This window comes from Embiotoca jacksoni, unplaced genomic scaffold (genome assembly GCF_022577435.1).
Source record: "Embiotoca jacksoni isolate LCO1_2020_lvr unplaced genomic scaffold, fEmbJac1.0.p SCAF_19, whole genome shotgun sequence".
Lineage (NCBI taxonomy): Eukaryota > Metazoa > Chordata > Actinopteri > Embiotocidae > Embiotoca > Embiotoca jacksoni.
The window spans coordinates 4,704,231-4,729,558 of NW_027185329.1; the positions used below are offsets into that span (position 1 = coordinate 4,704,231).

The following is a 25,328-nucleotide window of genomic DNA, read 5'->3' on the forward strand; positions in this document are numbered from 1 at the left end:
ATGAAACGATACAGAGCGACGGCACTGCGATTTTTTTTTTGGTGGCCTACGAATGCGTCGATTCGCAATATTTATTCGGCACGCCGACAGGTGCGTGTAGTTACATCAGTAGGTTGTACAGAAATGGAAAAAAATCTGCTGTTATTTAACCCCCCCCCCCCCAAAAAAAACAAAAAAAACGAACAACTTTTCCACCTGTTACTCAATAGGCCACATCAAATTAGAACATTTCTATCCAGGGTAAACCAAACTTTTCTAATATTTTTTTGCAAACCGCTGCTTTGCTAGACCAAAGCTCTACGCAATAAAGACCGTCGAGCTAACGAAGGACGCGGTGCGCTGGACGACAGCGTTGGTAGGTTCTGCCCTGAAAAACGAGTTTTCATTTTTTTTTATTCTAAGACAAAAACCTGCTGCTGGATTGTACGTCAAAAAGTTGTTGTCGTCCCCCCCCCCCCCCACACACACACACTACTTTTTGACACAGTGAAAATCGGATCCTGATGTGCCAGAGGGATGATCAACATAAAGTGCTTCTATAAACATAGATTTTTGGCTGACGCGGGATAAAAATAAATCTAATGGCACTCTTATTTCCTTATTATGCACGCGCGTGTCTGTGTGTGTGTGTGTGTGTGTGTGTGTGTGCGTGTGTGTGTGTGTGTGTGTGTGTGTGTGTGTGTGTGTGTGTGTGTGTGCGTGTGTGTGTGTGTGTGTCGTCAGGAGGCCGGCCCTGCTGGAACCATGTTTGACAGACAGTTCTGCGCCTGTGGTTGGTTTGTGGGGGAAACGCAGTGACAGATCTGCTCCGTGCAGCTGGGGGACCCGTGTTCCTGAGCTCTGCGAGGACACTACGCGCCCCCCCCACCCCATCCCATCCCTTCCCCCACCCTTCCCCCCCCCTCCCCCCCAGCAGGCTCGGCCTGAACTTCCAATACATCAGCGGTCACAAAGAGCTGCATGAACTGCAAGCGGGACTGAACTATTTGCAGCGATGAGTCCAGTCACCACACAAAAGCTTTATTTAAGAAACCATTTTTTTTTTTCTGAACACATACTGTACATTCTCACACGGTGGATATATTACCGTTTGTGTTAGATGTGTTTATAATGGTGACAGCTGGTAGACTGCGCTGTGCTTCCGCCTTGTATTAGTGTCCCCCCCCCAAATAACTACTCTCACGGTGGCACAACACATTAACATCCACCTTGGTTGCGTTCAAAATCAGTACATAAATCTGACTATATTCGAATAGGAGGCTTTGATGCATCTACGCGTTCTTAAAAAATGAGGCAAAATACACACAGTACATACAGTTACATTCACATGGCAGTGATAGTGATAGACACAGAACGAGGCTTCTTTTAAGTGCTACATTGAAAGTCTTTGCGTCTTAAATTCATTCTCAAACAGAACGAGAACTTGAATGTTTGTGATCCACACTGTGTCCTTTAACTCGATCTTCGTGAAAAGATTTTCGTCGCCATTGAAAGCAATGGGCAGAAAATTGCAGCGTTGACGCCCCGCAGACCCTGTAGTGTTTCAGCAAGTCACATAGCTCCACATTTGCCACCAACCCTCAGAGAAAAAAGGTCCAGCATTGTAACCTTTGTAAAACAGAGAGGTACAATGTTGTGTCTTTTTTTTCTGTGACTCGGGTATTTCCCAAAAGGTTACTAGCAGTCGCGCCTCTCCATCGAAGGCCCAGCCATACTCCACATCTTCTCTAAATGCCTGTGATACCTCCATACAGTGTCCTTTCACAGTCCTCCATCTATAGCTGGGTGGTTGTGGTAGAGCGCCGACTCCTCCTGTCTTGACGTTGAGCGGCCGGGAGGTGGCAGTAACGCAGCGATCTCCCTCGCGACTTCCTCTTGGAGCTACGTGGCGTGCTAGGGCCTGGGGGGGCTGGTAGTCAGGCCTCCTCGGCGGTGGCGTCTATCCCGGCGTAGGTGAAGTTCTCAAACAGAGCCATGTTCACGTAGGCCTGGAAGATGGATAGAAACTTTGTGGCTTAAGATTGAAAATGCAAGCGTGACGGCTCCATCTGCGTCGACCAAATTGTACGGAAACCTACAATTTACAGCATTTCGGTCTAAATTCATTCCGATATTAAAAGTCTGCATACAGCTGGAGTAACAAAACACATTTTAGAATATATTTCTAATTAACCACAGGGGGTGACCATTTTAATGTCTCAACACCCCTAATGGCAACAACAGGATGTTTTCCTACATTTCCCTCTCAGCCCACATGGTGTGAATGAAAGCATTACCTTCCTGGCCTCCTGCATCCTGTTGAGTTGGACAGAGACCTGAGTGAAGGGGGGTCTCTCGTAGGGCCGATCCCTCCAGCACTGCTTCATTAGCTCATAGCTGGATGGAAACACGGATGAATGTGGTAGAGTAGCAGGAAAGGGAAACATAACAATCTAATCAAGTACTGAATACTTACACTTCATCATCACAGTTTTTGGGTTTCTCCATCCTGAAGCCTTGCGGCAGTTTCTCATAAAGCTCAGCACACGTCATCCCACAGTATGGAGTCCCACCTGACACACACACACACACACACACACACACACACACACACACACACACACACACACACGCAAATGAGAAGCAGAGAAAATACTTACTGCATCAGAAGCTACTTCTGTATTATGTATGATATTCAGACAAAGGAGGCCGGTCCATCCTGGTGGATGTAAAAGAGATGGTGGCACGCTGTCTGCCTTTTTCTTGGAAACATGTCTTCTAAAATTGGCACTCTTTGTTTTTTTTCTCAAAGGTAATCCTTACTAGGAATAAGCAGCATTGCAAAAATACTCAAGTGACTGTAGACAAGGTAGACCTAAAACGAAAGTCCTTTCTGTAGGGTGGCCATTTAGGGGAATATTTATTAGACAATTCTCAAATAAGGTTAACTAAGTTAATTCAAGTTAAATAAGCCATGAAATGTCTTGAGACCATAAGGTGACGTGTTGTTCTATGTTGTTTTATGAACAGAGTAGTTACGGACAATGATTGCAGTATGCTGCTATACTATTGATTTGAACATGATGTCCTTTAAATGGATATACAGTTGAAACCAGAAGCTTACATACACTGTGCAAAAAGACACATAACACTTTTTTTTCTCACTGTCTGAAGTTAAATCAGACTAAACCTCTCCTGTTTCAGGTCCGTTAGGATTACCAAAATTATTTAACTTTTGCTAAATGTCACAATAATGAGAAAGAGAATATTTTAGAGAATTTTTCATTACTTTCTTCAAGGTCAAAAGTTTACATACAGTTCCTTAGTATTTAGTAGCATTGCCTTTGAACTGCATGACTTGGGCCAAACGTTTTGGGTATCCTTCCACAAGCTTCTTACAGTACTCTGATGGAATTCTGGCCCATTCCTCCTGACAGAACTGGTGTAACTGAGTCAGGTTTGTTGGCCGCCTCGCTCGCACACGCCTTTTCAGATCTGCCCACAAATTTTCGATGGGATTCAGGTCAGGGCTTTGTGACGGCCACTCCAAGACATTGACTTTGTTGTCCTCAAGCCACTTTTTAACTATTTTGGCAGTATGCTTCAGGTCATTGTCCATTTGGAAGACCCATTTGCGCCCAAGTTTTAGCTTCCTGGCTGATGTCCTGAGATGTTGCCTTAATATTTCCAGGTAATGTTCTTTCTTCATGATGCCGTCTATTTTATGAAGAGCTCCAGTTCCTGCTGCAGCAAAACAGCCCCACAACATGATGCTGCCACCTCCATGCTTCACAGTTGGGATGGTGTTTTCAGGTCTACAAGCTTCCCCCTTTTTCCTCCAAATGTAACGGTGGTCATTATGGCCAAACAGCTCCACTTTAGTTTCATCAGACCACAGGACATGTCTCCAGAAGTTAAGGTCTTTGTCTTGGTGTCTTTTTGCAAACTGTAATCTGGCTTTTTTATGTTTCTTTAGGAGTAATGGCTTCCTTCTTGCTGAGTAGCCTTTCAGCAGGACTCGTTTTACTGTGGATAATGACACCTTCTTACCAGCTTCAGCCATCATCTTCACAAGGTCTTTAGCTTTTGTTCTGGGGTTGATTTGCACATGTCGGATCAAAACACGTTCATCTCTGGGACACAGAGCCCGTCTCCTTCCTGAGCGGTGTGATGGCTGGACATTCCCATGTTTATACTTGCGTATAATTGTTTGCACAGATGAACGTGGCACCTTCAAGCATCTGGAAATTGCACCCAAGGATGAACCAGACTTGTGGAGCTCCACAATTCTCTCCCTGATTTCTTGGCTGATTTCTTTTGACTTTCCCATGATTTCAAACAAGGAAGCAGAGTGTTTGAGGTGTGGCCTTAAAATACATCCCCAGGTGTGCCTTCAATTAACTCACATGTTGTCAGTTAACCTATCAGGAGCTTCAAAAGCCATGACATCATCATCTGGGCTTGCCCACGTTGTTTAAAGACATAGTACTTTTGGTGTATGTAAACGTTTGACCTCAAAGAAAGTAATATAAAATTCTCTAAGAAATTCTCTTTCTCATTATTGTGACATTTAGCAAAAGTTAAATAATTTTGGTAATCCTAACGGACCTGAAACAGGAGAGGTTTAGTCTGATTTAACTTCAGACAGTGAGAAAAAAAAGTGTTATGTGTCTTTTTGCACAGTGTATGTAAACTTCTGGTTTCAACTGTATGTTTTTTAGCTGTATGTTTATGTCTGTTTCTGTTTCTGTATACAGAGACCGAGTTAAAACCGGAGGCAAATTCCTCATATGTGCAAACATACTGGGCCAATAAAGCGGATTATGGTTATGCTTATAATAGCAAACTTGTACTGTACCTTATTCTATTGTATAAAATAACTAATATGTAATTATATGTATATATGCTATATGTGTTCCTGCATATAACCTTATTTTAATTTGTCTTTTTAGATTAATTTTAGTTATTTCTTCCCTACAGACAACAGAAAGAGCAGCTGCTACTTTACGAACAGCTGATGGGGTTTCAAATAAATAACGAATTAAAATGATCACGTGGTGATTGTGTGTCAAGCAGTGAATCATCACCACCCTGTTACCATCAGTTTACAAAGATACATATAATGTACATGTGATTACTAATAAATGCAAGATCTCCCAAAAACTACAGAAATGCCCTTTAATTGTTGAGCAAGTTCTAAGATACAGTGTAGGACAAGACACTGAACTTTTACTGGCCTGTCAGTGTGTGTGGCCTGTTGCTAGTTGAGAATTAGAGATCTGTACTCTGTATTACAAAGTCATAAACAACTAAATGGTTCGGCTTCTGTGTTAAAAGTTATTTGGATCCGTGTCTGGGTGTATGATTACTTACCTAAGCTTACAATTTCCCAGAGGAGAACACCGAAAGACCACCTGGTGGAGAACATACAAAGAAATGTTAAAGTAGACTTAAGGGGGAGATGGGAAGAAAATACATTACATTACATTACATTTCATTTAGCTGACGCTTTTATCCAAAGCGACTTACAATAAGTGCATTTCAACCATGAGGGTACAAAACCCAGAACAACAGGAATCAAGAACATACAATTTCTTCAAGAAAGCCAAACTACAAAGTTCTATCAGTAAGTGCCATTTTAACCGCTACTAAAGTTCTACTGTTTAAGGTAAAGTCGGAAGAGGTGTGTTTTTAGTTTGCGGGGGAAAATGTACAGAGTTTCCGCTGTCCTGATGTCGGTGGGGAGCTCATTCCACCATTTAGGAGCCAAGACAGCAAACAGAAGTGATTTTGTAGAGTGTTTAGCTCAGTGAGGAGCAACAAGCCGATTGGTAGAAGCAGAGCGGAGGGAGCGGGCTGGGATGTAAGGTTGGACCATGTCCTGGATGTACACTGGACCCGATCTGTTCGCAGCACGGTACGCAAGTACCAATGTTTTGAAACGGATGCGGGCAGCTACTGGTAACCAGTGAAGGGAGCGGAGGAGCAGGAGGAGTAGTGTGAGTGAGTTTCGGGAGGTTAAAGACCAGTCGAGCTGCGGCATTCTGGACGAGCTGCAGAGGTCGGATGGCACTAACAGGTAGACCTGCCAGGAGGGAGTTACGGTAGTCCAGACGTGAGATGACCAGAACCTGGACCAGAACCTGCGCCGCCTTCTGAGTGAGAAGGGGACGTATTCTCCTGATGTTGTGCAGCACATATCTACAGGAACGTGTTGTTGCAGCGATGTTGACATTGCAAACGGTTTAATGGTTGGCTCCGGAAAACAATTGTTCACTGTGTTGATCATATCTGATGCTTTGCAAAGAAACCACACGTGCATATCTATACGTGGTAAATGATGAGATATTCTGAAACACCTTGATTTTTTTTTTAATGTTTTTACAACACATTGTGCAGATGAAAGTGCACAAGTCCCTTTGGAAACCTAAATAATTAAATATGCACGAGAATAACACGATAATATTTAAATTTGTACGGTTGAAAGGCTGATTTTTCTCGGAGTCAACACTGAAACTGAAAAAAACCCAAAACCTGTTGACTCTCAATAAAATAAAATCACCACCTCTCCTGCAATCTGATTAGTGAATTTCTCTGAAGAGAAACACCTCCATTTTCATATCAGAACGCCGTGTGGTAGATCGTACGAGCAGACAAGTGTTGTTTGTGCTGTGCGAACGTTCTCTCAACCTTCCTGCACTATCTGACATCTTGCTCTCTGTCTCACACTAATGTTCATAACTTCCCCCTGACCGTGCAGGCAGCCTTCACACTTCTTCCGTTAGCTGTCCTGCGCTCTTCTCTCTCTCTCTCTGCTGTGTATTAATAAGCTCCAGTTGACAAGCCAACGTCTCCGTCTGTCTGCTGAGTTGTACCCAAGGCTTCCTGGTTGTGCTTATCAGTTACACAGCACGCTGTTATCACCCCAGCGGTGACAGAGGGATGATTTGTTGTTTTCTGTGGCAAGGGCACTCTGTGGTGAACGCAATCAAAACTTCACTAGAGGCTGAAATGTTTTTAACAAAGTTTCTTTGATACTAAAGAAGATATTAGAAGGAAGAATCCTGGGTATTTTGAGCTGGTGATTATTTTTTACTATAGCAACTATCAGGTAGCAAGTGTTTCTGAACCACTTCGCCAATGGTTCTCACTTCTCACAAATATTTCTGCAAATATTCAAATAAAATCGAACCTTTCTTCACAAGTATTTCTTCAACGAACAAGGTTCAAACTTCTATGTGATAAACTTTGTTAGCTTGGCCTGCCCTCAAAAGTTTAATAGTTAAATCCGGTATCGATGCAAGTTGAACAAATGAGTTAATATCGTTAACTCACACGTCACTCTTGGTTGTGTACACGCTGTAGTTCAGGGACTCGATGGCCATCCAGCGTACAGGCAGCCTTCCCTGAAAGCCAAAAAACAGATTCATGTCAAAACTTCTGCCTTATGTTTAATGAACTCCAAGTTGTTCACACACAAGTCGAATTCTGAACATTAAAAAAATGACAGAAAGAATGAATATAAAATATGCTTAAATGTGTATAATATAATCTGTATCAGTGCCCCATTACAAGTCCACTAGAGCACATTAGAGTACACTGCTCTGCTGTTCTGTCTGAATAGTATTATAGAGCACGACCACTCTAGAGAAGAATAAAACAAATAAAGAAAAAGCTTCCTGGGCTGTTAGACTGTATTTAATTTGATCTGGCCGTTTTGAAATATCAGCCTGTAATAAATCAAAGTAATCAGTGTGTTTTTAATAATCAAATAACTCGCGTGTCGGACTAGATCGACAGACTTTTGGATAAACTGACAGACTGAAGGTATTGCAGTGGAACTACAAAATTAAATCCTGTGCAGAAATCTGTTGGTAAATGTCTGTTACTGTCTTCAAAACTCATCAGACTTTTGATATTTCACAGAAGGACTTGTATTTACTGTCTTGTATGTGAGAAGCTTGTGCATTTCAACATTGTCAACAGCATCAACCCACAAAGTGAAAAATACAATAGAAAAGTTCTTGTGTCCCAAACAAGTGGCGCCCTCTGTTGGCTGAGATCGACACAAAATCCGAGTCTTCCGAGGAAAGTGCAACTGCGCAAGACCCGACCACTCACCATTGTCTTCTTAACGTAAACCTCCTCACCGCGGGACAGACCGAAATCTGCTATCTTCGCCACAAGGTTGTCCCCGACAAGAACATTCCTCGCTGCCAAATCTCTGTGGATGAACTAGGACAACGGGAGTGGAGAAGGGAGGAGGAGGAGGAGGAGGAGAGACATAACTACCCGGAAAATACTGGTTAAACACATATTCAAATTCTATGTTCTATTGAATGTACTGATACAGCATGTATGGATCCGCATAATGAAACATCTCAGGAAAGATAAAATGTCCCTCTAAATGCTCCAAAAATATCCATAAAAAAACAACAACTCACTCACTCACTCACAGCAATCACTCACTCATGCACCTGCATCATCAGTCACATCTACACACCTGTCCTCCTCCTACCTGTTTGTCGCTGAGGTAATGCATCCCCGTCGCCACGTCCACAGCGAACTGCAGCAGCTGCTGGGAGGTGAGGGTGGAGGCAGTGCCGTGCTCTTTGGCAAAGGCGGGGTCGGTCTCCAACACTCGACTCTTCCTCAGGAAGTCCAGGAGGTTACCGTAGGGGGCATATTCTATGGCTATGTACAGGTAGCCTGGAGGAGACAGAGGGACACGTTAAAGTTTACCACACTGTCTGAATGGACCTTATGCTCCTGCCATCATTCCCAGCTCACGTTTGATGAACTAAAACCCCTGTAATGTTACACAGTCATTAGAAAAGGTCGTGCTCCTGCTAATAAACATTTTACCTCCCATCTGTACAAGCTGTTGGCAGCCAGACGATTACAAGTACAACATCTTCTTTCCCTATCCCCAAAAACAGTGAGTTTTGAGCAGTGGCCTGCTTGCATGAGGCTGGGAAGAGACCCAGCTACAGCTGGTGAGGGGCTCGGCCTTCAACTATTCAGTCCTGACACATCAGAGGTAGACCAGACCTTCTGTGAAATCCTCACAAAGCTCAACCAGATGGCTGAAGCTTTTGTAAATAGACGACGGTTTCCAGCCAGAGCCAGAGTTCCTACAGGTCACCAGGCGTTTGTAGTCGTTGGAGGGGTGTCACGTTGATTTCAGCAGGACCAGAGAGCGCGCCGACACAATTAGTGAGTAGCGCACGTGGAGGAAAAGAATAAAGAGTTGATGGACAGACTGGTCAACAAACTGGAACCTGATACGAATGTGTTACTCGTGTTATTTATGAGGTCGTTAATCAGGGACATACTGCCTTTCCTGCAGCAACTTCTTTCCAAAACAGTTTTTTTCTTCCATACGGAGCGTATTAACAAATTATCGAAATGTTTATGGCTTGTTGCATGTACTCGTTTTCCAGAAGAGGAAATAGGAGACAGTTTTAAACTCTTAAAGTGAGTGGTTGAGATTTTAGATTTGCTTGTGGTTTATTTTTTTCAATGTATGATCAACTAATCTATCTCTTGCCCTGAGATCAACTTCATTAAAACATATTTGAACACTTTGTTGGTATATCAGGCCATAGCAGAGTGAAGGAGAGAGATCGTTCTAGAGAGTGATGATGATTTTGTTATTTTATCTTTATCTTCCTCTCAACAGTTGAGTTTCTACTAAACATCTTCTGCTCGTTTCCTCCTCCTCTCCTACCGTTCAACACTTCACTGCTGAATTCTTCCTGGACACACCTAATTCTTCCAACATGTTGATATGAGAGTGAGAGCAAAATTTATTCCAGATCTCCGTACGATGAGAAAGTGAATAAGCTGAAAGCTATGCGATAGCAGCCAATTTATAGAAAAAAAAAATACAGACAGATGCTGAATGGATTAAATGAATTTCAAAAAAATGTAAAACTGAAAACTGCAATTGAGTAGCAATTTATACTGTCGATAAAATACCTTTTATCAGCTTGTCCCTTTAAAATTACTCCAAGCAAAAGGTAGTTAAGAGACAACACATGCAATCTCTGTGAAAGAAATGTTACTTCCTGGAAGCATTAGTACTTTCTTTGATTGCTTTCAATATTTTCTCATCTCCTAACGTTTTGATTTGCTTGCTTTCCTTCCTCCCTACTACATTCCTGCTCTCCCTCCACCCGCCCCCGTCTTGCCTTTTATCTCTTTCCATGACACTAAACACTAAATGAAGAAAACACTCTGAGTTTCTCTTAATATTTCTTCATATGTATCATGGACTGTATATAAAAGAAGATGCATATCTGTATGTATGTTGTATGATTGTTTAAAAGTATGACAATCACAAGTATTGGGTTCTACTGCTGTAAGTGAGGTGATATCTAGCTAAGTTAAACTGAGTTAAACAACACATGTAAAACACAGTACAGTGGAGGTCTGCAGCGTTAAGTGCTACTTGAAAGTGAGAGCAGTGGAGAGACAAGCAGAATTGGTCAGATATTTATTTTTTCAAGGCTGATTTGGTGTTGTAATGTCCTCACTGATGTACTTTACATACGAGACTTCCTCTCTCGTATGTTATCAATCTTCGATCAAACAAAAGTAATTCAGTTATTCATTCTAGAAGCCGTTGGATGAAGCTGCTGGAAACTGATACTTCACAGTGAGGACTGGAGCCAAGGAAACCTTGTACAAATATATAAACACATGCCGCAGCAGTTTGGTTGTGAGGCGCATGGACAAATCAAACAAAATGTGATCGCGCAAATGCTTCTGGCAGGCAGAGATTATTTGGGTTGGACACATTGTGGTGCTTTCCAGGTGCAGATGACAGAGAATCAGATGGGATGGGAGGATCTGTTTGCATCTCCAGTAAGAAGAATTTAACCCGTTCGAGTGCGGTGAATATCAGGGAGGAATGAGCTGAACATTGTAATTTATGAGAAAAAAAAATTACATTTGAAGAGGCTCCACCTGCGTTTTGTGATGACCGTGCAACACCTTTACATGCTATGGAGGAATTCATAACAGCAGTCTGCCCATCCATTTCCATGATAAGAGACCAAAATCTACTGAAGAAAACCATGTGATATGGTTGAAAGCTCTGGAACAAGATAGTAAGTCAAATTTAGTCAGTGATTGTTTTGTCCGACATCTATATTTAATTTATTTAAACCAATGATGGATGGCAAAATTATTATATTTTCTAATCCTGTAACTTTTAATTCATATTTTGAATATAGTTAATGGTACATTAGACATACCTTTCTCCAGGTATATTCTTCTATAGTGTGTCTCACAATGTAAAACGCCTGGACACTAGACTGTAAAGAAGGGCACATACAGCCCTCTAAACTTTTTTGTGTGACTTGTAAACTTACTGTAGCTGCCAGCAAGGTTGCCCATCACACCCTTCAACAGTTCCAATAACTTGAAAGCACGTTAGTTTCCATACCAGCCACTAGATGGCGCTCACTCACCTCTGTTCTCACAGGCTCCTATTAAGTTGATGATGTTGGGATGCTGGCCTAGTTTACACAGCACCTCCAGCTCCCCTGCAAAGTCTCTGTGGTCATTCTCCGAGGCAAACTCTGCAGGAGGAAGAGCACACGCAGCATCGCTAAACCAACTGCAAGCAAAGCAATCTGCAGCTGGCATCTTCAGAGGGAAATTTTCACGTCAGTGAAAAACTTCACTGATGTGAACGGACTTCACTTGTGTGCCAGTGTGATATATGTATATGTAAGTGTGATACGTGTATCTGTAAGTGTGATACATGCATCTGTAAGTGTGATACGTGTATCTGTAAGTGTGATATGTGTATCTGTAAGTGTGATACATGTATCTGTAAGTGCTGAAATGACAGTTACCTTTCAGCATCTTGATGGCTGCGCTCATTTTGTTGCCGTCCTTCTTGATCATGGCTTTGATGACCTGGTAATTAAAACCGTTGTTAGCTCACATGTTTGCATGGGAGAAACATTTCATATATCCAGAACGACCATGATGAGTGTAAACACCTGGCCAAAGTTGCCCTCTCCAATGACATCTTCAAACTTTATGTCCTCCCATTCAAGGATTGGATAGGTGAGAGGCTCTGGTGTGGGCTTGGGCCTTCGCGTCAGGGTCAGAGTTCCCGAGTTGAACTGCAGAATAGTTTCCTCACCCTGGTGATATAAACAGTCTGAAGTCAGCAAATATACAGATATGTTCTCTGTGGTCAGATTTTCTCATCTTTCTCGCAGCTTAGTAAGTCACTCTGTTTTCTAAAAACCACAACCAAACCGTGGTGCATCCTCACCGATCCCGACTGGTAGGTGAACGTGCGCCGACGGTTGAGCAGCGTCTTCCTGATGAAGAAGAGAGCCAGCAGTGCCAGCAGGATAGTCACACAGGTGACGGTCACCGAGCCCACCACTGCCGCCAGCAGCTGGTAACTGTCCCCCACGGGCCTCCTAGCCACTCCCTCGGTGGTCGGAGGTGAACTCTGCAGGCCTGTTTTGTTTTTAACAGACGGGAAGAGATGGAGAGAAAAAACAAGAAGAGCGATGGAGATGATTTTCAGACAGGTGAGATAAATACGCTGTTTTAGTGTAGACAGAAGATTATCCTCTTTGTGTGGGTGGCCCTGTTTAACTCAACCCGGGAAAACCCCAATATTGGCCAAAAGTATCGCAGTGAAGAGATTTTCCACCGGGAACTAGATTCGGCTAAAAATGAAAGCAAATTTGACCATAAAAATAACTCAGGTTATATCAGTATATTAAACTTTTTGATCCGTTCTTTAGAATAAACGACCCACTATATCAACAAAATATTTCTGGCCTGCAAAATACTGTTGCCCCTGCACCGCCCCACAGGGGTAAGGCTTAGAACAGGTTGGTGTGAGATCCCGTATTTTAGTCCCAAATCTTGTATGATTACGCAATTTTTCATGCGAATCCAAATCTTATATCCTGCTGTGGTAACACAGGGTGAAGGTTGAATGTATCATCTACTCACCATCTCCTTGTGTCATCTGCTGAACAAAGTTGCTCCACTCTCCGGGCACTTTGGAGAAAGCCCTGACTCTGAACTGGTAGAGCGTGCTGCCGTTGAGTGCTGTCACGTCTTTGGTGGTCTTGTTCCCATCGTCTGTGTCCACCCAAGGGTGAGGGCTCCCCTGGCCGATCGGCTGGTACTCTATGATGTACTTGATGATGCCTCCATTTGGATCCTCGGGGGGCTGCCACTTCACCTGGATGGCTGACACGGACAGGGGACGGGCCTGGACGTTGCGAGGGGATGAAGGGCCTGAGACACAGAAACACTGTTGTTCCTGGAGCCATCAAAAGTTATTCTGTCACATTAGACTTTAAATCAAACTTGTTAAAAGGCCTGGAATGGGTTCATTTCTAATTCAAAAAGCAGATTATACCTTCACACCCAACTATTAGCTGCTAAACTTTGTCCTCAATTCACACGTTTGTGGGCAGAGAGAGAGTCACCAAGCAACCAGCTAGCACCAATCAAATTCTTTTACTGAGAGTTTAAATCAAATCTAAGAAACTCTTATCACCATTAGTTTAACTTGTATATTTATTATTGAAAGCCATGCATCATCTGACGCTATAACAAACTATGGATCGTATTAGACCTCGTGTTTTGCCACAAACTGCATTGAGAGGAACCTCCCGTGCAGCTTGTTTCTAACCAACTGCAGAGGTTTTCATTACCCTGGCTGTTGATGCGGAAGTGGTAGGGTTTGGAGGGCGGCCCCTGGCTGCCACAGTTGATGAGGCGCACCACCACGGTGTAGTCCCGCTGATACTCCAGGTTGTGGAACTTGGTGGAGAGCACATTGAGCAGCGTGGTCTGCTCCAGCAGTTTGTCACTGTAGGGTGGCGGCCCGAAGAGCTGCGCTAAAAAGCCGCTGGCCGTGCCGGCATTAACGCCGTTGTTGGCGGGCAATCGCCAGCGTACAGTGGCATTGCGGCCCTCCACCGAGCTGATGTCAATCTCAGGTTGAACTGTGGGCTCTGCAGCGACAGAGAACACAGGATGAGCTGAGGGGCACGGCCAGCTCCTTTTGCATTTCGTCTCATTGAGCTAGTTTTGAACTTACACTTGGATTGGTTTTCCTGATTCTACCAGGGAGCTGCAGCACTTGGCACTGGGTCTCTCTGTTTCCACCCCATTATTATTGTGGGTCTCCTTATTGTGCTCTTTGCTCGGTGGCTGACCCATGACCTGCCATGGGTGTTTCCTGTTTCTTAAATATGTGAGCTTCATCACCCTCGATGTTTACATAAAATGAATGAACATATTTATTGATGCAGAATTTAATTTGAATTAGTTTTCTTTTCAATTTGAACTTCTCATCTCTTGATTTTAGTCTTAAATTGCCGTGTGGTCTTTCTAAAAGGTGCACTCCCACACAAACGCAACTTCCTCAGTCTTATGCCGTCCTCGGGGAATTTGTTTTACACCATTTCAAATCGTTTGAGCTTGTGCAAGAGGCTGCTGCACCCTGGTGACAAATAAAATTAGCTCTATTTCACACATGGACCAAACCGCATCAAACCTACTGGCACTATGTACTACTGCTCTCCGAAACAGCCACTGTTATATTTTGTTTTCTTCCGTTATCTTAGCTGAACTCACACACCCAGATATAAGCTCTCTCCCTCTGCACCACAGTCATTGAGGAATAAATCCGTCTCTGGCATTTGAATTAAGGTCATTTCAAATTGTTTTAATGGTTTTGTGATTTGCTGGCTGATGATAAATAAAGGTTATTTCTTTTTTTTTTGGCTATTTCCGTCTTGAACCCTGAGGGTGTTCAGTTTCTTTTTCTTTTCTTTCTTTTTTTTTTTTTTTTTTTTTTTTTTTTTATCAAAGAAGCGACCACAGATCACTTGACTCCACTGGCATCTTTCTATATTTGACATGAGGACAGATATGCCCCTGGGGAAAAGACAATTGCCCCCTTTAAGCATTGTAAAAGCACTTCACTATTACCAGATAATTATGCAAACTTTAGTGGGAATTTTGTTCCCGGGCAAGATTTTCACATAAATATACTAATGAGCAATGTTTGTGCCGTTATCTGTGGCTCTTACCGGGACAGTCGGTCTCCATGATGGTCTCTGGCCCCTCAGCCCCCTCTCCTCCTTCCCCAGGACGGCTCAGCTGGACACGGACACGGTAGCGTGTCGAAGGCTCCAGGTTCATCAGTGTGATCGGCTCTTTGTCACTATTGACTGAAAGAGAGCAGATGTAGGATGAGCTGATTACCAAAGATTTTTTTATTTTATTCTACTCACAGAAGCATTTTTGAGAATAAATCCTCGGAAGTATTGTAAATGATTTTATTATGAATTTGAGCAATGATTTGATGTCTTTGCTAACATATTATAACCTTGGCTGAACTGAGTTTGTGTTGAAATAATACTGATGACTGGTTTCCTTTTTCTGCGGCTGTGAAAAAAAAGTCAACAATAATCTTCTGTAACTTCTGCTTTCTGCTTTAAAAGCCGACTGCGGGATTGTTGTTGCCTGCTCACCGATGATGGAGGACCAAGAGTTTCCGTTCTCCACAGGCTTGTAGAAGAGTCTGATTGAGATGATGGGGCCGTCTCCTCGGTGGGAGTCCACCGGCATCACCAGCAGCTGCTTACTCCTCTTTTCCAGCAGTTTGGGAGCAGTAGTGGGAACAGGGGGCTCTGTGTGGACACAGGAAATGGCTTTACTTCCAAATCGGACACCCCATCTAATTATTATCTGATTGCTGAATTGATGATTATCATCACACATATGTCCCAAATTAATGGGCTAGTAGGGGCTTACTAAACCTGCTGGGCAAATTGCATCTACTAGTAGGCTATAAAGTTGCATCTAGTGGAACATGTAGTGGCTGTAGTAAGTATGACGGGTGCAAAGGAGAAATGTAATGTTTTGCCTAAACCTAACCAAACTGCAATTATGTCACGTTAACTATGTCCTTATTATTGTTACCTGTACTGTCTTGACCCTACCCCTACAAGCCCAGATATGGGACAGATGTGAGATCACAACCTCCTGTTCAACTGTCAAACTGGCTGAATTTGAGTTATGACCAGTGCCTGTAACAGAATAATATATTTACCTTTCTGTACATATATCTATAAATGTCACTCAATAAAAAGCACACACTCAGACCTTTAATGGTGAGGTTGAACTTGCGCGAGTCCTGCCCTCCATTGGTGGACACCCTACACTCCCACAATCCTCCTTGTTTGGCGCTCAGGCGAGGGATGTTAAACATGGCTGTGCTCTTACTTGAGTCCATTACGGTGTGAGAAGCCTGAGAGTAAAACACGCAACATGGCAAATTAATGCAATACACGGTGAAAAAGCACATTTCCATTTCCTGTGCCTGTTTTTGTGCCGCTTGAATTTTTCCTCACTCTTGAGAAATGTCTTAGTTCCTGTGGGAAGCGCCGGCACGATTCTTTACCAGATTGTTTCTATTATCAGAGAACAGCACAGAAACAATAACACAGAAACTGAACATATCACTTACAGGCAATACATGGTAGCTGCTGCGCTGTGGACTGATACAGCCTTATCTGCTCGGGCCATTGTGTGGTTGACTTCCTCAAAACGTGACTCAACCTTCTAATCATCAGCTCAGACTTAAAGGCAAATACTTTTCATTATTTAACGAGAGCCGCGGCACCAGACTTTGTTCCTGGAGGGCCACAAGACTACTTTATTTGTTCTATTTTTTTTTTTTTTTTTTTTTTAATGAGGAACAATTTTGGAACAGAGGAACAAATTTGGAAAAAAAAAAAACAATTATTAATTTGTCTTGCTAAATTAGATGAGAAGACCAGTCCCTCTTATGACCATCATGTGCATTAGCTACGGTATTGAACATGAGCCAGGAAGTGGTTAGCTTAGCTTAGCATAAAGACTGAATACAGATGGAAACAGCTAGCTTGCCACTGTCCGAGGTTAAACATACTATGAGTACATCCGTTCCTCTGAAGCTCAGTAATTATCATGGTGAGTATAGTTAATAATCTGAACTGTATGAATTTCAGGCAATGCGAGTTATGTATTGCAACTTCTTCTTGACAGTTTATAGCACTAATCTTCATCTCTGCTAACTGCAAAATTGTTCAGCTGTTGTTCTCTTCATGTAAAAGTTACAGCACGTTCTCCTTATATCATCACAACGTCATCATCATTTATACATTTATATTTGTGAAGGGATTACGTACATGAGAAGTAGCCTAACATTAATTTGAGAGCTTCAGAGTTGCTGGTACTCTAGGCATACATTTAAACTTTTAAACCTTGAAAGAGTCAGGCTCCACGTCCAGCCTGTTTGAGGACTGGCTCCAATTTCACAGAGTTACAAATCCCTGCCAACAAAGCAGATAGAAGTGTTTCCTAATATATTGAACTGTTTCTTAAAGTGGCATATGAAACTGAATATGGACCACCGCGTTCAAGAATATAGTCTCTTTATTTAAAGCAAGCTGCATCACCCTCTCACTGTGGTCAGGTAGTTAATCTCTGCCAGACTAACTGGATTTACATTCTATTTAACTCATGTATTTTGTTTATTTTTTTATTCAGGCTACTGTGATTTATCTTTGCAGGAGTTCTGGGAGCCACTGCCGGTCTTCCTACCTTGAGCACAGTGCTGTCCAGCTTTCGCAGCTCAATGCTGTTGTGACTGGGCAGGGGGTTGCCTGTGGCTGAACAGTAGATCTTGGGGCTGGAGTTCAGATTCCACTCCAAGTTACTCTCCAAGTCCAGAATCTGGGGAGCCTGGTCTGAAGACGGAAAGAGTCATGGGGCATTACAGGGAGCAAGAAAAGACCAAAATGGATTGTGACAGAGGAAAATGACGGGGCAGATGAAAGAATGATGGAGGAGAGAGAGCAGCAGAAGTGCATTTCAAAACCTTCGTTCAAAGTCAAACCGTCAGTTTTTGAAATCAGGCATCCCACTAATTATGTTCTTGTTTAACTTGTGTTTACATATACAAGAGAATGAAAGTCTTGACAACTTCAGGATTAAACACACGGACTATTTGACGTTCCAATTCAAAACTTCAAATGATGGTGGTACATGTTGTTTTATTAAACTAATGAATACTGCAGACTTTATCAGAGGTGCTAATGAAGCTAACTTGAGAGGTGAAATGTTATTTTAATTATGTATAAATGTATATTTTAAATTGTATAACTGGGGCTCAGTGATAATTGGCTACGGGAATGAAAATGAACAATGCACTAATGATACAGACCAAAGAGATTAACATGATGGAGGTGATACCGACCAGACTTCTCACAGTTCTGTCCTCTCCACCCCGTAGGACACTGACATCCACTGAAACGGTTGCAGACTCCTCCGTTCTGGCATTTGCAGCTCAGCTTGCAGTCTGGGCCATACATGTCATTATGGCAGGCTGACGACAGAAAAGAGAAAGAACAAAACTTCATAGTCACAAAATATAGCTAGAACATGTTATGTTAAACCCACATTCAACAAATATTCGAATAAAATAGAAATAGAGGAACACGTTTAAGTGAAGTCTTGTGCTTACCACTCTCACAGCGGCTCTTGAACCAGCCGCTGGCGCAGGAGCAACCGTAGGGGTCTGGTAGGCAGAAGCGAAGCCCCTTGCAGTTCAGCTCGGAGCCACACGGCTCCTGGCAGTTTCGACCAAACATTCCTTCTCTGCAGGCTGCGAGCCATCGGAGAAAGACAAATTCACAAATGTGTTTATTTAAAGTCCTCCAGTTTTGCTGCATCACGCACTGACCTGACCTGCAAAACACCAGCAGTGTAACTAATCTGCCCATGTACTAATCTGGAATCTGGTGATTTGGTTCCTGATCATATGGACTGTATTAATTGTAAATGAGGCCAATGCGAAGTCCCTCAAACTGCAATACCACCAAGGGCCACTAGAGGTTGGCTCCAAAAAGGCTCTGGCATCCATAGACCTCCATTATATTTCTTTCATGAAATACAAAGTCAAAAATGTACTTCCACAAATCACTTTCGGTGTAGTTTGCTTAAGTCACTCTTTCTTATTAGTTTTCTGGCAGTCCATCTGAAAATAATCCCGCCATTAATAAGAGATGAGGCCTCAAAAAGTGGCATTTTTGACAGGCCTGAGGTGCAGTCGAGTTTCCGCTAATGTTGCGCCAGGCGTATTCCCAATCAGTTCGAGTCAGATCCTCGCTGCCTCGTTTAAATATGAGGTAGCGAGTCACTTATGGTAACTAATGGATCCAAACTATCAAGGTGGCGAAGGACAAATTTTCTAACTCAAGGCATGATAACAGCAGTTCACAAACCAATAGTGACGTGACTGTTGGTTGCTGCTTGGTCAAAGAGGCCAACTTCCAGTCAACACATCACAGGCAATGCTCGGTTAACTTTACTGATGGGAAGAAAACCGCTGGGCCTCCAATCAAACTCAAGACAAAGCATTGCCGCTGCTTTGGCAGTATTATGAACTGAACGAGCTGTAGGCCTGTGTTGACTCTCCCGCAATAAACTGCAAGTGCCGCACAATTCAAGTAATGTGTTTTCCGTGAGCAGTGTGTTTTGTTTTGTTTTCCGCCAGAGAGGACAGGCAGAGCTAACGCAACGGGCTCGCTCTACAACTGCCAACTGACTGACGTCACACAGGTGAAGCTGTTTGGATCTCTGGTAGGTGAAGTCCATAAATACTACTGTAATTAATGTTTGTCGCCAAAAACTGAGATCTTTGAGATTATTAACTCAGGTTTATAAAAATAACCTGCTGTATGGGTTTCTCAGCCTTATCACAGTCAACAGTGCTGTTTGCTGATTTGTCCGTCCACCCTGACCTGGCTTCTTACTTTTAATGTCTCCTCAGTTCAAAATTCCTGTGTTCCTGTGTGTTGTTTTTTTTGGACTAGGACATTTCTAAAGGCATTTGATAAGAGTAATTATGTGTATTTATTCACACATTTAACACTTTGATTAAGTCAAACTTATTCAAATGTCTTAATTAGTCACTGTGTCTCGATAACAATGGAGGAATCTTACTTTTTATACATTTCTGTTACTCTCCTTCTCTTTCTGTTCGTCTGGCTTTCTCACACGCTTGCTTGTTCACACGCACAAAGTGATGCCATTATATTTATACTTGTATTGTACAAACCTGTCTCACAACGTGTTCCCATGAATCCTGGAGGACAGATACAGTCTCCATCCACATCATGACAGACACCACTGTTAAGACACTCTGGACAGTCCCTGTCACAGTTAGGGCCCCACTTCTTACCGGGACAGTCTACAGAGAGACAAAGATTTCTCAGACTTCCTCAGAACAGCAAACACAGAGTAATAACTTTTGTGTGGTATTTTTACAGCCCATATGGCCGATTTAAATCATAGAATTCATTAAACATACTTCAAAATCAATAAAAAAAAAAAAAAAAAACGTAAAATGGTACACAATGGTAAATCACAGCATCACAGTGAAAAGCTCAGGAGAAAAGCTCTACATCTGGTGGGGAAAACTAGAAGAAGCTTAGAGTGGAGCAGGTGGAGGGTGGAGATGGTGGTACACCCGCTTTACAATACTGAGATACAGGAAATGGAACAAACACATGTGCCTTACATGTGTCTTGCCAAAAAATGCAGATGTAGTTTATGGTGACTTCACAGTTTTGTTATGTTCATGCTTACCTTCGATGAGCATGAAACCAGAAGCCCACTGTTTAATTTATAGGAATCATTCAACATTTGGGGGAATGCTCTTATTTACTTTTGCTATAGTCATTAGCTCAGTTTAGCTCCACGCCCGGAGGAAGGAGGAGACAGCGAACCTGGCTCCATCTAAAGCCTAGAATAATTAATCCACCAGCATCTGTATAGTTTCACTAATCAACACAATATAAAAAAAAAGCATGAATTTTAGTAAATCAGTGGGTCACCTGTATCATATCTCCTCCTGTATGTAGTGACATCTGACAAACGTGCATACAAATTGCATAAAATCTGTGTCACAAAAAATGATGGTTGATGCAATCTGACTCTCAGCATGTGACTGGCTGTGTGTGTGTGTGTGTGTGTGTGTGTGTGTGTGTGTGTGTGTGTAAGGATTTAACAAACCTCTAACAATGAGCCTCATCCAGGCACCGCGGAGGGGGGTGTCCCCGACATAGCTGGCACTGTAGATTCCTTGATTGTCTTTGGAATTTGCTTTCTCCACCGTCAGTACGGCGGTGCGATTGATCATATCGTCCCAGTGAGTCGTATAAAAGTAGTTTCCTACACAAAACATGTTCAAACATTAACGGCATAGTTTCAAACTTTATTTGCTTTATATCTTCTATGAAACGCCTGAAAGTGTTTGTGTCTCTTAATGCGATTTCAATTTTCCTCCCCTCGTCTTCAGTTGTTCAGGTTCAGATTCAGGTCACTTTATTTGTACCCGTAGGTGGATTTTTTTTTTTCGCAGTAAAAGAGAGGGCTAAAAGAGGTGCTATGACTTGCTCATATGAATATTTGCAGCTGGAACAAAGCTGTTTCTGTAGCGCTTCGTCCTACACCTCGGGGCCAAACACCTCCCTCCAGACGGAAGAAGCAAAGCAAAAACTCTCCATGTAAGGGGTCGTGTTCGCTGGCTTACCGTTGTACTTCCAGGTTACATCTCTTCTTTGAGAGCTGAGGTGCTGCATGCTGAGGTGAACTGTCTCTCCTTTGTTAGCAGTCAGCGTCAGGTAGTTTGGAATAAAATTAGCTGCAAGAAAAAACAAAAACCTTATTTTCTAAAAGATAACACACCTTCCAAACTGATTGCGTATGTAAAACTGGATCACAAGTAATTAGGTTAGAAGAGCCTGGTCATAACAGGAAGTTAAAACTCTCTCCTGCACAACCTGGTCGCGTGAAGGCTGAACGCACCTTTGATGCAGTTGTTAATCATTGTGACCGTCTCCAGTGGGGGGACTTCCTGAGTGGATTCACAGTAGAAGATGCCAATGTGATCCAGATCCTGGAAGTCTCTGGCCACAGCCTCTCTGTTCCTGGGCTTAAGCACTCCAAAGTTTGGCTTCTTTGATAATATGAGGATTTTGTTGTCCCTCTTGATGTCCAGCTCCACCTGGGCTGGACTGCGCTCTCCATTGATGCAAGAGATGGAGAAGTGGTTGACGTTGGTGACCTCGGCTGTGGAGATCATGGTCAAGTCGATCACGGCATCTGTAGGACAAGACACAAGTCATTCTCTGGCACGAGGCTGGGTCACAGGTTTTATTACAACACTACAAACCTTAACACAGATCCACTGGATCAACACACATTTTTTTTCTTATTTAGACATTGAAATAGAGAAGACATCTATTTCAGGGGAAGTTTTCATTGGTGGTTACTGGATTTCTATGATACTCAACAAAACCATTGTTTAATTGGGCTAAAATTACGGTCACATCTGCCTCGGCATGAGTGATATTGTATTCCTGGTTCTTCACGGTAAAGCTCAGCTCCATTGTTTTCCAGACATCTGGTGGAGGGTTTAAAAGTTTGAATTCTAATGTGTCAATCCAAAATATTCTTGTTGCAAACATTACACCGACCTCTTACACAACAGTTTTCTTCATGTGTTCCAGATAACACATGTCCGAATTTCACTTCTGGATGAAGTGAAGCAGAGTGACTCAACTCATTTTCATCTGAGTGCCAAAACGCAGAGAATAATTATTTTTTTTTAACTCGCTTTTTAAAGTATCTGTTTCTGCCACCTTAACCTTAGAATGTATTCATAATAAGTGATTATTTGACTGATGTATTAATACATGATAAAAGTGATACAGACCCTGGTTCAAAAACCTCCAGGAATGTGGATATCTGAATAAAAGTGCCAACATAAATAAGTCAGTTTGTCCAGCATTCCTTCTCCCTGGCATTTGAGCCCACATCCACAGAACAATGGGAGGAAACATGGATGAGCTCCTTTTTTTCCCTGAGGGTTCAGAAGGTTCCACACTCTACACTGCAGGGTGTTTATGACTTTAACAAAAAATAAATTAATAAAAAAGGATATATATCCAATTATATAGCCTATAGACTAGGCTCAGGTAGGACATCGTTTTTTTCTTAAACACACATTTCCTGAAAATGAAAGTGGACTTTTGCTCCGTTAAAAAAAGCAACACAAACAGCCTTAAATTAAGTTCCCTCTTACCTGATAAATCAAAGAAGCACAACACAAACACCGACAAAATCCTCATGATATATATAATCCTCATCGGGGAAAGCGTTGTGTTACCAAATCAATTGCCAACTAGGGTTTTCAGGGAGAACTCTACATCCAAAACGGTGACGCTGCGTCACGTCGCTGCGCTTTTTTACGCATAACTTGGCGAATCCTCGAAATCTCCAGTTCAGGTTTAAAATCTCTTCGGTAACAGAATACCTTTAAGGGATGGTATCACACTACTGTCAGACTATGCACAGAGTGCAACTAGCGGTAAATCTCAGCCTTCTCTGGGTGGGAAAGGAAGGAAGAGCGTCACCAGACAGCGGAGGACTGCTGGCGCTCGAGACCTCCCCGATCCGATTAATGTATTTATGAGTTTAAACTTTGCCACTTTTTGTTCCAACAGAATGCAAATACTCAACTGGCTGTCTTTGCATTCAATTAAACCTGCAATTGATTGAGAACGTCTATTTCAGAAGAGAAATAATATCATATTCAAACTTCTGTGGCAGTATTGCTTTATTTACTCTCTAATTGAATTGTTTACACTTGTGTTTTCATATTTTTTATTATAAGAAACATATTCAAAACATGAAGCATCAGGATTTTTGTGCTTGGCACAGCTTTTAAAATAAATACTATTGGAGAATTTATGAATACATTTTAACAAAACATATCTCCTACTTGTTGCATAATATGCACTCGATGAAAATACTGCATATGCATCCAAACTTAGCATGCATGTGTGTGGCCGAGATCTGCACTCTGCATGTCCCATGTGTCCTCCAAAGCTGACATTGAATGTAATTGCTGCCCTTGATGTTAACACCAAATGCAACAGCAGCCTGTATGAAGTTTTGCCAAATGCAACAACTTTGTTCTTTCACTTCAACGAGTTGGTTACAATCCCAGCAGCTCTGACGGTCACTCTCTCCCTGCCATCACAATCAGTCAGCCTCAGGAAATGATGAACAACATGCTTGTTATGTCTATTTCTGCCCCGAACTTTTAAGAGGGCTCCACATGTCTCACTATGAAACATCTAGTTGGAACAACTGCACACGCCTTTTCTCATTTGCTCTGCATAAGCTCGCGGGCTGATTTGATGTTTTTTTTCCACATTTCCTCGCTGCTTCAGACAATCGCCTTGAAGTAGACACAGCTTCTTATTGTTTGATATTTCCTGTTTTCAATTTCGGGAGCTCACACGGGTTTCTTTTGCCTCCAAGGCATATTCTATACTATTCTAAGAATAAAAAATAATCTAAGGCTCGTTGATAAATTGATTTACACACTGATTAAGTCAATAATGTCATATGCTTATAATATCAAATAGTGCACAAATCACCGACTGAAAACCATTATTAGAAGAAGAAGATGTCCTGGTGGTTCAAGAAGCTAAAAAATAACAGAAAAGAAATTAAATCAGAATTTGAAATGGGAAGTTTCCATTTTGCCTCTTGGCAAACACAGGGTCTTAACGCTCACAGTTGGCTCAGTTGGTCCCTTTGACGTGTTAGTGTGACCTGTGTAGCTCAGAAGCCAGAGCAACTCCTTTTTAAAGACCCTCTTATTTAGTTTTTACATACTTTAAACAGTGAGAACAATAATACTGACTTGTCACATGAACAGACTGCTACCTACACAGTTGTGTTTGCAGCACAAGTCTATGGACAATGTAGCCAGAGGTTTATAATATAAAATGAAGTGCACTTTCAGAATACTTTTGCACACTCCTCTGAGGCATTTTTTTTTTTTTTTTTTGATGATTACAGCAGGTTTTGCAGATTTCAATTTAGAGAAACATCAGGAGGAAAGCAAAGGAGGAAGCACAGAGACAGAAAAGTGTTGCGTGTTGAAGACATAGCTTGGTGGAGCTTACATAGGAAGCCAAAAAGGAAAAGACCAAAGGCTGGGTCAACACAGATGCTTCAGCCTCTGGCTGCATTAAGTCTGTCAAGAGCCAGAAACCAGGAGTGAGTGTTCTCATGTGAATGTGTGTGCATATGTGCGTATATCTATGTGTCCATATGTGATGGCTCACTGGAGTGACAGGGAAGCAACAGCCTGTGAGCGTGCATGTGTAATGCACCCAGAATATTGTTTGTGAGTCCATATATGTGTGTGA

General features: G+C 42.3%; 1 protein-coding gene across 2 annotated transcripts; it reads right to left on the reverse strand.

The window, feature by feature from the left end:
- Positions 1-953: 953 nt before the first annotated feature.
- tie1 (tyrosine kinase with immunoglobulin-like and EGF-like domains 1) lies at positions 954-23,447 on the reverse strand. 2 transcript variants are annotated; one of them, XM_069153112.1, is made up of 24 exons: positions 23,186-23,447; positions 21,907-22,203; positions 21,632-21,742; positions 21,112-21,270; positions 20,156-20,287; positions 18,560-18,700; positions 18,293-18,421; positions 17,638-17,783; positions 16,156-16,300; positions 15,522-15,680; positions 15,078-15,218; positions 13,692-13,994; positions 12,979-13,269; positions 12,278-12,471; positions 11,997-12,143; positions 11,847-11,910; positions 11,457-11,567; positions 8,498-8,688; positions 8,101-8,214; positions 7,315-7,385; positions 5,353-5,393; positions 2,456-2,552; positions 2,277-2,376; positions 954-1,988 (listed from the first exon to the last, which is right to left on the reverse strand). In XM_069153112.1, exons 1-24 carry the CDS (start codon positions 23,247-23,249, stop codon positions 1,917-1,919), a joined length of 3,420 nt encoding a protein of 1,139 aa, XP_069009213.1. In that variant the 5' UTR covers positions 23,250-23,447; the 3' UTR covers positions 954-1,916. The 2 variants fall into 2 exon arrangements, with proteins under 2 accessions (XP_069009213.1, XP_069009214.1); XM_069153113.1 differs by lacking the exon at positions 13,692-13,994.
- Positions 23,448-25,328: the final 1,881 nt, after the last annotated feature.

Bases quoted from the DNA above. Each gene is read 5' to 3' on its own strand.
- tie1 (XM_069153112.1), bottom strand. From the start codon at position 23,249: ATGAGGATTATATATATCATGAGGATTTTGTCGGTGTTTGTGTTGTGC. The intron at 18,422-18,559 runs GTAAGCACAAGA...TTCTGTCGTCAG, and splicing joins CAAGAGCCGCTGTGAGAGTG to CCTGCCATAATGACATGTAT. The intron at 12,472-12,978 runs GTGAGTAGATGA...AAAACAAAACAG, and splicing joins GCAGATGACACAAGGAGATG to GCCTGCAGAGTTCACCTCCG.